Raw genomic sequence first — 13709 nt, 5'->3', positions numbered from 1 at the left:
GAGGGTTGACATATTCTTGCCCCATGATTATGTCCAGTATTATTCAAATTATTATATAATTGGGAACCCCCGATGTGCACAGTTGCAACACTCACACTATAGGAACTATTTTATATTTACAAATATAGTTTATTAATACATTTAGCACAGTCACAAACACCCCAACTCAGTAAGGTAAATAGAGATCTACAGAATATACATCTGCACATCCATATAATCACACCATCTCCTGTAGAACAACCTGAAGCCATTATCTTCCTCAGCACCATCACCTTTCCCTTCATCACCAGTGCCCATCATTCTGGCACCTCTCCAGGGCTACATCTCTCTCTCCTACTGCCCCCAGGCTGAGATGCCACTTTTATAATACATTACGCTGATGCCACTATGTTCGATGCATATTCAATAGGGAATTTTCCCCCTTTTTCCTTATTTGTATTTCCTTGCCTTACTAATGTTGGAGTGTCTTTTTCCTATAGGTTAGTATATCAGTGATCTCAGCTTATTATCATATATGTCCATTCATTACCATGGCTCTTTTGTGGTTAGGTATCACATTTGTTATTTCTGTCCTAACTGGTTATTTCAGTTCTTTCCAAGTTGCAAGTTGTGGGGTATCTGTTAAGTTTAAAACAGAACTTAGGAAGGGCCCAATGACAACCTGCTTTAATACTTCCTCCATGTTAAAGGTTGCAGCCATATATGGACCTTATGCTTTAGCTCATCACCATCTATCCAGGTGAAAGGTCCCAAACAAATGTATGCTAACTTTGCCTTACTTCAACATATGGAATGGGGCCAGCAGGTCCCTGGTGTTACAGCCAAAATATATTCTAATATAAACCTATTATAATAAAACAAATAATCAAACCCATAAGAAAATAATAAACTTATAAGAAAAGATATATAGGCAGGCAAGCTGACTAGTCATAGATGTATCTCACGTACCTGTTATGTACATCAATTCATTGCCAGGACTCATGTAGCTGTGGTCAGAAGTTCACCTTAAACACTATTTTCAGCTCCCCAAATACTTGAGTTTTTCTGTTGGGCCGTTTATCTGTGCAAAGTTTATCTGTGCAAAGTTCATAGGCCTCAAGCCTTATGCTAACTTGCTGAAGCTAACTTCTTACAGGATACAGGCCTGTAGGTTTCTTGCATTACTGCTAAATATAATGCAAAGACAAAGTAGCCCACTGGGCTACATACAGGGGCGGCTCCAGGCACCAGCACTCCAAGCGCTTGACTGGGGTGGCAAGCCGCACGGGGCAGCCTGCCGGTCGCCGTGAAGGCGGTAGTCAGGCTGCCTTCAGTGGCATGCCTGCGGGAGGTCTGCCGGTCCCGCGGTTTCGGCGGCAATTCGGCAGCGGGTACGCCGAAGGCACAGGACTGGCGGACCTCTGCTGAACCCGCGTTACCAGCGGACCTCCTGCAGGTGCGTCGCCGAAAGACTCCTGACTGCCGTGCTTGGGGTGGCAACATACATAGAGCCGCCCCTGGCTACATACATATGGAAAGCTACTTTTTAAGCTTCCACACTCAAATTCTCATGGAAAACAAATTAAAATTCACTTTTAGCTAGTGTCCAAAACTAAAATGTATACTTGAGGAAAGGGGAATAGTACCATATGATTTATCCTATTAGTCACAACTAAGCAACATTCTGAATTTTCAATATAAAGTAACAAATAGCATACATTATTTTTAAACAAATATCTTCAACAAAGAGTGATGTTTGTGGAGACTCTACAAACAAAAAGAATTAAAATTATTCAAGTAAATTATCTGTAATTTGTTCATCTCTATTCTAAAAAATCATGCAGCCCTTGTCTATGACGCTATCAATCCACTTGTTTTCACAAGTGCCAAAGTGAAAATAAGAAAATAAATAAATATAGATTTGTGATGGTATTTGCTTATTCTGACGAGAAAAAGTAGTATGGTCTTATGACTGATGCTTATGACTGGGAATCAGGAGATCTGGTTGACAGTAACTGCAACAACCTTCCTTTCTGACAACATTGTAAAAAGTTACTCTTTGGTACCTCAGATTTTTCATCTATTCAATGGAGCAAATACTCCCTTTAAATCTGTTTGTAAAGCTCAAACTGAAATGATGGATGGGCAGTGCTATAATACTCCAAGGTATTGTTGTTCTGTACATTTCCAAAAGTGTGTCTTAATACCAGAATTAGTCATTAACATTCAACATATTAACTAACTACACATTGTCCCTATGAATCTAGCCAAAAGATCCTTAATCACAGAATGCTGCAAAAATGCACCTACAGGTATTTAATTATAGCTTACTATGCAACAACACAGAATCAGATCAGTCAAACTGAATCAGTCACCTGTTCCTTATCATTGTGGAAATAATTTGAATTCTGGTGGGATTTGAACAGATGCCCTTTGGATTTTAAAGCAGTAACTCTGCCAGTAAATCTAAGAAAATCAACAGCCATCAGTTATACTTGCTGTGATAATTTAACAATTAGAATAAGTCCAAGAAGTACAATTTCAGACTACCCTAGGACTTTTCAGTGCACCCCTGAACTTCAGAAAAGCACTACAGAATACCAGTAATCAATGACTTGTGTTGAGGAATTATAGCAATACTTTGTCAGCCTGAACACACTATTTTCGTAGCAGACTTACAGAAAAAGAGGAAATGCTTTGAAAAGTCCATGGTTTTAGAGTACTCGGTTTTCATATTGTTGATTTTCTGGACTGGCGTGGGGATCCACTTCAGCAAAAAACTCTTTCAGGGCAAGAATTAATAACTCAACAACATCTATTACAGAAACAACAAAAATGATGCTACAGAACTTGGTGACTCCTCATCTTGGTGAATTAGTGTTTTTCATAAAGTACTGTTGTTGTAGGATGCCACCATCAAGCACACCTTCTTGTGGCCCAGGAAACGTGTTGTCCTCTACTCCCTCTTGGTTCTCTCAATCATTTATTCAGACCCGAGCACTACAAACAGATACTCCTTTTGTGGGGCATATAATTTGTTAACTCTTTTAGAGTACAAAATTTAGCCCCTCTTTAGCCCCTGAAGTCCAAGCCTTTATGGGCTGTGTATAAGGGTTCAGGTAGGATTCCACCCTGACTTTCAGGAGTTCCCAGCCCTTCTCCAGGAGCTGGGTTGTACTTCAGGCCAGATACAGACCTCAGCTAGCTTCTCCCCATGCTGGCTCAGTTTCCCACATATATTTTGCCCTCCTTCTCAGGACTCGTCATAGTTGACTGGGAGAGAGTGGAGCCTTGCCCCACGCTGTGCTAATCCTGGGCCCTAAAGGGACAGTAATAGGGTTTCTCCCTCAAACACTAAATATTTTCCAGGACTACTTCCTCTTTACCAGTATCTGCCTCTGTCATTTCCTAGGCCTTTGCACACATCAGAACTCCCCAAACTTTAAAGGACCATGCCATGAAATAAGGGTTGGCTAGCTCCTGGGCTTTACCATCCTTAATGAGAACAGACCACCCCTGTTTTATAGTTCTTTAATTTGAATTTCAGATGTGCTACTGAAGTGTTGGGATGTTATGAATTTTCAGCTGCTTAACTTAACGATTTTGGTCTTGGAATTCTAAAATTCATAAAACCTAAATCCTACTTCTATGGATGAGCCTAATGCACAGCCATGATTTATAACAAATACCAACGGTTTCAAGGGGTTTTACATTTTTTATTTTCCCCCTTGACCCTCAATTTATCTACTCTCAGTACAGGCACCTTATAGAATCATAGAAATGTAGAACTGGAAGGGATCTTGATAGGTTATTATAGTGGTTCCTCACTCTCAAGTTGGGAGGGAAACCACTCCGCCTCACTGCATCAGGCAACAGTAATTGGACTCCGGCCCTGTTGGCTGGGGCCAAGCAACAAGCAGTCTATAGCTTGCAGCCTCCTGACTGGGGCAAACAACATTTAACAGTCTGGAGTTCTGGCCTCCGGGAAGGGCAGATCAATAAGCCGTCTTTAGCCTAGAGCCTGCTGGCTAAGGCAGGCAGCAATCAACAGTCTAAAGCCCACAGCCTTCTGGGTGGGGTAAACAACAATCAAGGCACAGGTCTTTAGGCCTACAGTGAGTGTGTTGCCAATCTCCAGAGGTGGGGAAGTGGAAAAGGGGATGGGGGAACCTGGGCCCACCCTACGCCACTGGGTCCCAGCCTAGGATTTTGTTAGCGGCAGGGGGTCCCCACTGAGTCGGTGGGGAAACCGAAATCTGCTGCCTCGTTTCCCAGCAGCACAAGTCTGGTTCCCCTGGGTTGCTTCCTACCCCACTTAGTTGGAGTTGCTCTGTCAAGCTGGGGCTCTGTCTCACCATGTTGCAGCTGGTCGGCTGCCACTTCTGGGGGTTGTCTCTTCACTCAGTAGGGCACTAGTGTGCTCAGCTGCTGGTCCAGAGTCCCACAGAAGGCTCAGATCCCTACAAGAGACATCTGCCTCCTCCCCTGGTCAACCTCAACTGAGCTGCAGGGCATCCCTTTATACTTCAGTACTTCTGGCAAGGGGGTGGGGTGCGGAGAGTTTGGCTCCATGCACCAAGGGGAGGGTAGTGGTCCCTCAGTCTCAAAGTTCAAAGAGAGACCACTCTGCCTCACTACAGTGATCTAGTCCAGTCCCCCACAATGAGGGATATTAGAAGTATTATCTAGACCATCTCTGAGAGGTGTTTGTCTAACCTGTTCTTGAAAACCTCCAATGTTGGAGATTGCACAACTTCCTTAGGTAATTTCTTTCAGTGCTTAATTACCATTATAGTTAGGAAGTTATTTCTAATGTCCAACCTAAATCTCCTTTGCTGCAGTTTAAGCTCATTACTTCTTGTCCTATACTCAGTGGTTAAGGAGAACAATTTATCTTAGAGCAGACTATCCATCTGCCTGGCTGAATAGATTGGACTTAAGGGCTGATCTTAAGAGACCTTAGTCTTTTACCACCTGTGAAATATTTTGTCCCTCCCCCCCCCCTGCCTTTTTTTTTTTGAACAGCAAGTAGACAGTCTCTTGCAAGTTTAAGTTCATTGTCATTCTATCAATCTGCCAACAAAGAATATTGGGGTGGGGGAGTGCGGGAAGTTTCCTCTATTTCGGTTATTTATGACTCTTATGCTTATATAAATTGTATCTGACACAACTGAGAATTTGTTTGTTTTATATTGTTTAGTTTTGATTTGTTTGTTTGTTTTTAATAAAAAGGAGTAATTATTCTAATCCTAATTATCTTACTCAGCCAGTATCTTCAGCAGTCATGGAAGTTTCTACTAATTGCAAGTACTTCTCTTTATTTTTAAGATTGCAATACTATTCCACAGCATAAATTGACGTTCTGTGATAGTCCAGTACTGTGAAAAGCATTTTTTTTTGCTGTCTGTATCTTACCTAATACTCATCAATCTTAATTTTATATTTTTCTCACCATAGATAACCATTAGTACCACTAGCAAAAACTATTGGCTAGGATTGTCAGTTGAGTTAGTGATTTCTATAAAAAGCAACAGAGGGTCCTGTGGCACCTTTAAGACTAACAGAAGTATTGGGAGCATAAGCTTTCGTGGGTAAGAACCTCGCTTCTTCAGATGCAAGATTTGCATCTGAAGAAGTGAGGTTCTTACCCACGAAAGCTTATGCTGCCAATACTTCTGTTAGTCTTAAAGGTGCCACAGGACCCTCTGTTGCTTTTTACAGATTCAGACTAACATGGCTACCCCTCTGATACAGTGATTTCTATGTCACTATTCCTGGAGGACCAAGTTCAGGAAATCACTTAAACACCTGCTGAAGTTTGTTTCTATTCAGGAAGGCATGTACACATATTCTTCACTTAAAAGTTAAGAATGTGCTTACACTGACTTCCTAAATAAGAAAGTTGTTGAGATGGGCCTAAAGGAAGGTATTATTCCATTTGTCAGGGTAGCATAATCTGATCCTAACATGCATTTTAAAATTAGTTTTAAATATGTACTTATAAAGGATCAAAAGTGATTGCTACTATGTCTACTGGTTTGTAAAGTTTAATTGTTTATTGTTCTTTTTCACTTACAATACATATTTTATAAATGATTCAGTATTGGAAACAGATCAGAACACATCCATTTATAGAACCTATGTTTTTTAAAAAAGGGCTTAGATCATTCATTTACATGTCATTGTAGTTAATATAACACCCTAACACTCATCAAGAACTAAACAAACAAACAAAAAAAATCTAACAAGGAAAAGAAGAGGAGCCCCATGGTACCAGTTTAATCAGCTTAGACAACTAGAGCACATGATTCAAGATGATTTAAATGGCCTATGACAAAAGGATAGTTAACAGTCTGTGAAACGTCTATCATCCTTAGTTAGAATGAACCTATTGATTTAGTACCTTGTCTTAATCCCAGACGAAATCAGGGTAAAGGGCTCAAAAGTGTCTAGCCCCACAGTGGCACTGCCAAGAGAATAGAAAATCCTCATCACCACATTGATATAAAGCACATGCATATTGAAATAAACTATGCAATTAATCTGGGGCAGGATAATCAATTAAGCAAATCATTTGCTAACTTTTACAATAATCTTCTGAAAAGACAGAAGACAACAACTGTAAGGGAAAGCCTTCATGTTTAATGAAAAATATTAAATATGCATGCCATGAAGTTATTTAAAATGCCAAGTTCAGCATACGTAATAGATGTCACAGCATATTAATGAAAGTCATTTTGGAAGTGATAAAATCTTTTAATAAATACACCCAGAACTGTCCTGGTGAAGTGGCAGTGCTGCAGTGTGGTGCTATTAAGGGAACAACCAAAGCCTGAGTTTGAACTTATGCTCCCTTCTGCCTGGGTTCACAAAGGCTCAATGTGCTGCTGAGGGTAGTCTATGAAATGGAAGGTGCAGCCACAGATTGTATACAGCACTCCATGGTTGATGAAAGTGACAGCCACACTCCCCATATAGTACACAAACCAACATCAGCAAACAGTGATGTACACACTTCATTCATACAGGACTGAACAGCCAAAAACTGAAATCACACTCTGCATGCAAATAACCAAGGCATTTATAGAGTGTGTGTGTCCATATCCTTTCAGTGCATATAGGGAAGCCTATTTATTTACTAGTATTGAGATCTTTAAAGAAGTGAAGGTGATTTAGCCACCCCTGTTCCCATTAATCTGTTCACCATATGCCTCTCAGTAGTTCAACCACAGACTTTTTTGTCTCAGAGGGTGGGTAGAGAGAGAAGAGTAATTTACTTTGGGGAGAGATCCAGGAGAGTTATTTTAGTACTGATGACATTTTGTTGGCTGATTTTTAGTGTGTGCTTTTTATATTGTTATTGTCACAGGGTGTCATGGTTCAGGAAGGTGGGCTCCAATCCAGACCAATTAGGGATTGTGTCACTGCCTACACTGTAACCGCAGGTGCCTCACAATGTTTGGTTGTTGTAGCTCCAAATATGGGCCACTTACAACCAGCCTATCAGCATGCAGGTCAAACCTTGAATGTCTTCTTGTCTGAAAAGCCTTTTTTAATTTTGACAAAATGTTTGTGCTGTGTATGGATGCATCAGACACTGGTTTAGGGGCAGTACTAATGCACTCAGGGGAGAACAAGAAGAAATGCCCCATTGTTTCCTGAAGGAAGAAACTGATACCCACTGAGCTGAATTATTCTTTCACAGTGAAAGAATGTTATGTCATTGTGTGGGCGGTCAAGCAGTTACAGCCCTATCTTTTTAACAGAAAACTCAGGGTACTAACAGACCATTCCCCAGTAGTCAGGTTACACAAAACTAAAGGCTCCAATTCTAAGCTACTATGGTGGAGCATCATACTCTAAGAATAGGATATGGAAATTGTACATGTAAAAGGGAAAATAAAATATATGTTAGCAGATTCCCTGTCTGGGAAGGAGGGCTCTAATCTACTGTCTCCAGGTCAGCCAGTGGCTAACCTTCCTGCAGCTTTGTAATGGAGGAGGTGTGACTGAAAGCACCCTACACAAGGCAGAAAATATCTTATTGCCTCTATATCAATCTATGGCACACCCACATCTTGAATACTGTGTGCAGATCTGGTTGCCACATCTCAAAAAATAGATATTGGAATTGGAAAAGGTACAGGAAAGGGCAACAAAAATTTTAGGGGTATGGAACAGCTTCCATATGAGGAGAGATTAATAAGACTGGAAAAGACAGCTGCACCTTTGGGAGAGAGATCGTGACCAAGGAGAGGGTCAGTCACCATCTTGCTGGAAGGCTGTGGGGAGAAAGGCCATCTTGAACAAAGCCTTAAACCAAAACTTGCTAGATTAAGTTTTAGACTATTAGATGAATGTTTTCATTTTATTTGCTGCTACCATTTCTAACCTTCTCTATTATAGTTGAATTCATGTAAAATCCTATCTTCTTTTGGTAATAAACTGACTTAGATTAAAAATAAAACAAATCTAGTGCTGTGTTTAAACTGAACTGTTTGGTAACTCCAGTTTATGTAATAAACTGTTGAATGTCTTCTCCTTAAAGGGACAATGAGCCTTAATGTCTGAATTGTCCAGGAGAGGCCTACTTATTGCAGAACACAGATTTTGGGGAAAACTGGGGGCTGGGAGTGTGTTGAGGTCACCCTGCAAGTAGTAACCAAGGCTGGTGGAAACCAGAGTGGAGCGATGGACTGTAGATAGGCTGCTAGAGTCAGAACTGCTAAACCAGGGCTATCTAGCACACAGATACTCAGGGTGTGACCTGCATGCTGGTAGGTGGATTGGGAGCAGCCCAGGTTGGGAGCCACAACAGCAAAGCACTGTAAGGCACATAAGGTGGTGCTGGTCTGGATCGCACCCCAGAATGTGACAGTTATTACAATTTTATTTAGAGATACTATAAAATATAGGAGCACAACTGCAATGATTATTAATTAATTAATACATACAGCAGTCCTAGAAAATTGACAGATACAGACACTGTGTAGTTCTCTCTCACAAGATGTTACATGAAATCTTGTGATAGCTTCACTTAGCGGAATGGGAGAAGAACGCATTTATAATTGTTGGGAGTAAACCTAAAAAAAATCTCTTAATATATAATTATAGTCTGTATGGAAAAGTCAATAGAAATGAATAGTAACTGGGTTTCATGAGTTTTGGAACCATCTTCTAAAATGTAACAAAAATATATATCCCAGGTATAGAAGTCTGTCAGAGAATAATATCCTTTCTTTAGGTTTTTGAACTAACAAATTGTATAGGTCTCTAAAGTAATTTCTATAGCATATCATTAAACTATAGAACCACATTGTTTCATGCCTATTAAACTCAATTGCCCTTTAAATTAGAGTACTTCTGTACTTTTAAATGAGACTACTTCTGGCATTTCTATCCCCTAACAAGAAACTGAGGAAACTAAAACTATGGTAACACATCATACATGGATGACTCAAAGATTACAGTATTGAACAGGAGTTAATGACTCCTAAAATAATGCACTGCTCTAGTTGAACTCAAAGTGATAGCCACTGCATGGACACTGAACCTAAATAAAGTCCAGAGTCATGGTAATATATTATGCAACCAATAGCAGCAAAGGGCACCATTCATAGATCCTGATCCATCAAAGCACCTAGCAACATGCATAATTTTTAGAATGTGATTAGTCCATTGACTTTAAAGCAGCTACTCACATATGTAATTGCTCTCAACGATCTGGATTGTGTAGCACCACATGGAAAAAACATTAGCCATATCATTTATACGTTATCCAGTGGCCCCAAAATATGATGGTCTCAGCATTCAAACAATACCCCATGCCTGAGTAGTGAAAGGCACACCTTACAGCTACCTATGGCAGCTTCTTCCTAGACCAGTACTGGTAAATATTAACTCAAGATATCACATTTGCATACTCTTAGACATAGCTCCATCAAAGAGAAGACCAAGTTGGGTGAATTATAAAATATATACACTGTTATTTCATTTATAAAATAATCCTTAATGGAAGGAATAAAAGACTACTTACACCAGAATAGAAAGGCTCACCAGACACACAGATCACATCCTGCTCCTGGATCATCAAAATATCTTTGGCTAAGTGCAGTCGCACTTTGAAAGGCTCCTGATTACCATCCTGCAGCAAACAAATCCCTGTCTTTGTCTTCAAAGGAAGGAACAGAGAGAAAAGTTTGCTTAGTTTCCAAATGTTATCAGCAATGCCCATATTATAAAGCAGATTAAATGATATTTCTTAGATGGATTATTAGTAATGGAGTCACCATAACTTAACTCAATATTTCCAACAGTTAACACAAAGAGTATATGTGATTATCACAATTACTTGTAACAGTTGGCAAATGTTAACTTTTTTAAATGCTGTGAGCTTGACCCTGCTCATGAGTTAAGAAAACTTTTGTCATTAGCTTCAATGAGAGCATATACTTTGGTGTCAGATAATTAACTGCTGGATACCTAATCCATCTGCTCATGACATAAGAATAGACATCCACTAGTATATCCAACCAAAGGAAGGAAACTGAGTTTAACATCTCCAGAATAATCATTCATAAATAAAAAAGAGTAATTCACAAAAGCCAATATTTTACTGTCATGTACAATACCTAATTTGTACAAAGGGTACATCCATCATGCCTTTGCAGAGTGGATAAAATTCATTTACATTAACAAAAATAATATTTGAGCACTACATGTTTGCTGATGAAGTTTGAAAGAAAATCAACCCCCAACTGAACTGGTGGAAATGACTGGCTAAGTGCCTGGAACCAGAGTTTGAAGTGCTAGACCAGTTTTTGATATTGTTGTATCTTCTTCTGTTCATTTCAATTTATTCAACTAGTTCAATTCAACAATTAGTTCATTCAAAGTTGAGAAATTGATTGGGAATTGAAAAAGCAGGAAAGCATATTTTCCTCTTCCAATTTAGGAATACAAATGAAGTGTGAGATGATGAGTTCTACTAGTTCTAAAATCTTGAAGGACATGGTGAGGAGAAACAATTGTCTCAGCTCCAACTACAGAATACTTCCTTTGTTTAATAAATCAATTCGTTTGAAAATGCAAAATGTTTTGATAAACTTGCTTTTTTTCCTTGTGTATCCACATGCTTAAAGTAGTTTTATATAATGTATACAATTTTAAAATACTGTTTTGTGCATTTTTAATTGAATTCCAATTTCTATCCAAATGCATCTTGACAGAAAACAGAAGTAAATTCATCATCATCATCATCATCATGTGAATAAATGTATTATTCACCATTTTCAAAGAAAAAATAAAAATTATGCAGCTGAAAAATGTACATTAAGATAAATAATTGCTTAAATCAGTGTATAGATATCATGTATCCTTGGATTATCAAAAAGAAGTACCAACTTTAGTGTAAAGGCTATAGTAAATGGCAAATCAACATGTCTCAGTGGTTACCAACCAATTAGAAGAATCAACCTTTCTTTTGCAAAATAACTAACAAATACAAATGCAAAACAAGATTAAATCAAATATTTAAATCAAGGTTTCCTGATTGCTGATTTAAATCATGATTAAAATCAATGATTTAAATCAATCCACCCTCTGCTTTTGTCATACTTTTCAAACAAGGTAGACTGCAGTTAAACAGACAAGGAAAAACAGATCATAGAACCTAGCTTTGTCTGGTATTCTGCTCCGTGCTATGGCTTTTACTTTTTATGTTTTAAAAAACACTTACAAATCAGAAAATCTGTAGGGCTGTTCAACTTCCGTCAACATGCTTTTAACCTAATGTACAGTGGCATTGTGGACTTGTCTCTTATACCACTTTTACCTGTAGACTATACGTGAAAGGTCTGGGAAGTCAAGTGGCTGAAGGAGTGTTTGCATACAGTACTTATTAATCTTTATGTCAGAGTCTGTGTTGAAAATTCACAGCAAAAATCTCTCTGTACAAGACTTCATGCAACGCCCACAGCCAGAATGACAGGAACCCAGGGCTTTTGTGTGCATAGTGTTTTTTGGTGTGAGGAAATTCTTCATAAGCTGATATTAAAAGGACACTATTAAGATCATTTTACAAAGTTAAAAACAAAACAAAAAAAATCTATAAAAATCCTCTGGGAGGCAGAAAAATATTATTGTTTTCTATTACTTTTCTCTTTTTTTCCCATCTAGCAAATATGTTTGCACAACTCCAGCAACTAGCAAGAGCCAGATATCTCAGGATGTGGTTATCAGTTCCTGCTTAAAATCAATCAGTAGGGGTGGGGCATGGGTGTATGAGAAAGAAAGTGTTACAGAATGAAATTGTCCTTATTCTAGGGTGTAACTAAGTAACTCTTCACTCGCTACCGGAGCCCTCCCTCTACAATGACGTAGGATAGCATCAAATGGTGAACTTGGGTCTTTATGAAGATTCAGAGTTCAGCTCACTTCTGCAACAAGTTCTCTCCCAACATCCGAAGAATTCTGGGATTTCTAGTCCAGAAACCATGAGAATTGTACGCTGCTAAAAAAACATGCCAGGTGAAATCCTAGCCCCATTAACATCAATGGTAAAATGCCCACTGATTTCAAAAGGTGCAGGATTCCACCTCTTGGGTATAAAAAAGGTTTCTTTTCCTCAGTCTGGGGAGGGGCGAAAGTCAGGGAAATGTTAGGGCTCACTGTGAGACGCTATGCCAAGGATATGGCTAAATTGAGATGCTGGTTGAATCTGATGAGGGGAACTGTAGCTGCTTCTTCACAGACAAGGAGTACTAATGGGTTTTAAGGAGGTGCTCCCAATAATAAATTGATGAAACCTTACTTCAAGAATGTACAGAAAGTACATGTGTATATAGAGGTGAGTGGAGAGGACAGGAAGAAGAGAGATGAATTTTGTTGCTCTACATACTGCAAGGCTCAGAAGGGATTCTGAGATGGAGATGCAGAGTGGTCTCTATACTGCTCCACACTGACATGTACTCTGTTCTGTTACTGCTGCAGCACAAAGGACACAATCATGGATTTCCTGTGGACACCAGCAATCAAACCTGTCCAACTTGCCCCCTTACACTGGGGGACACTTAAATGTGGTTTCAACCCCCACATAGAGTTGCCAACCCTCCAGGACTGGAGTCTCCAGGAATTAAAGATTATTTTTTAATTAATGATGATGTCATGTGATAAACTTCTGGGAATACAGTACGTCCAACCAAAATTGGCAAACCTACCCCCACGTGGGGTATCACATCCATAGTGAGCCACACAAAGCACAATATAACACTGCTCTACAGCCAAAATGCTTCTGAAATAAATGTAGTCAAACTTTACTAATTCTGGGTCACTGAGAACAAAAATGATGCTTAAAATTGTTGATTGGCTCTAGTTTTCAAGATATGCTATTGGGTCAGTATATACGACCCTTGACTTGGGAATGGCGGAGGATAAGTGAGTTATAAAGGGAAGGGATCTCAATTTAAACCAGAAATGACTAAAATACATCTTTGACTGGATCTATGAATAAACCTATGACTGGGTTTGGACAGTACTTGCTTTTTAGGCAAAACAATGAATGATGCAATCTGAAGCTGGTATTGCGTCATACATGATATGAATTGCATCATGTTATTCCTAAAAGTCATGGATGATGCAATCATAACGAAGCTTACATCACTCTGCTGAACAAATGGCCCTATATCAGCTCTAGAAATCATACAGTGTCGTGCTCTCTTATTTGTCAGTGT

At 39.2% G+C, this 13709-nt stretch overlaps 1 protein-coding gene across 6 annotated transcripts in view; it reads right to left on the bottom strand.

Annotated features, from left to right (window-relative positions):
• The window catches only part of SNTG1 (syntrophin gamma 1), a 790136-nt gene that overhangs the window by 254506 nt on the left and 521921 nt on the right, over positions 1-13709 (bottom strand). For 5 of the 6 annotated variants that reach the window (XM_008168521.4, XM_042857030.2, XM_008168520.4 and 2 more), the window contains exon 4: positions 10016-10150. In XM_008168521.4, the coding sequence (XP_008166743.2) occupies positions 10016-10150 (135 nt within the window). Of the gene's footprint in view, positions 1-6382; positions 6446-10015; positions 10151-13709 lie in introns of those variants that run through there. The other variant, XM_008168525.4, reaches the window with a different exon arrangement.

This window comes from Chrysemys picta, chromosome 2 (genome assembly GCF_011386835.1).
Source record: "Chrysemys picta bellii isolate R12L10 chromosome 2, ASM1138683v2, whole genome shotgun sequence".
In the NCBI taxonomy this organism is placed as follows: domain Eukaryota; kingdom Metazoa; phylum Chordata; order Testudines; family Emydidae; genus Chrysemys; species Chrysemys picta.
This window is presented reverse-complemented; position numbering and strand designations above follow the sequence as displayed.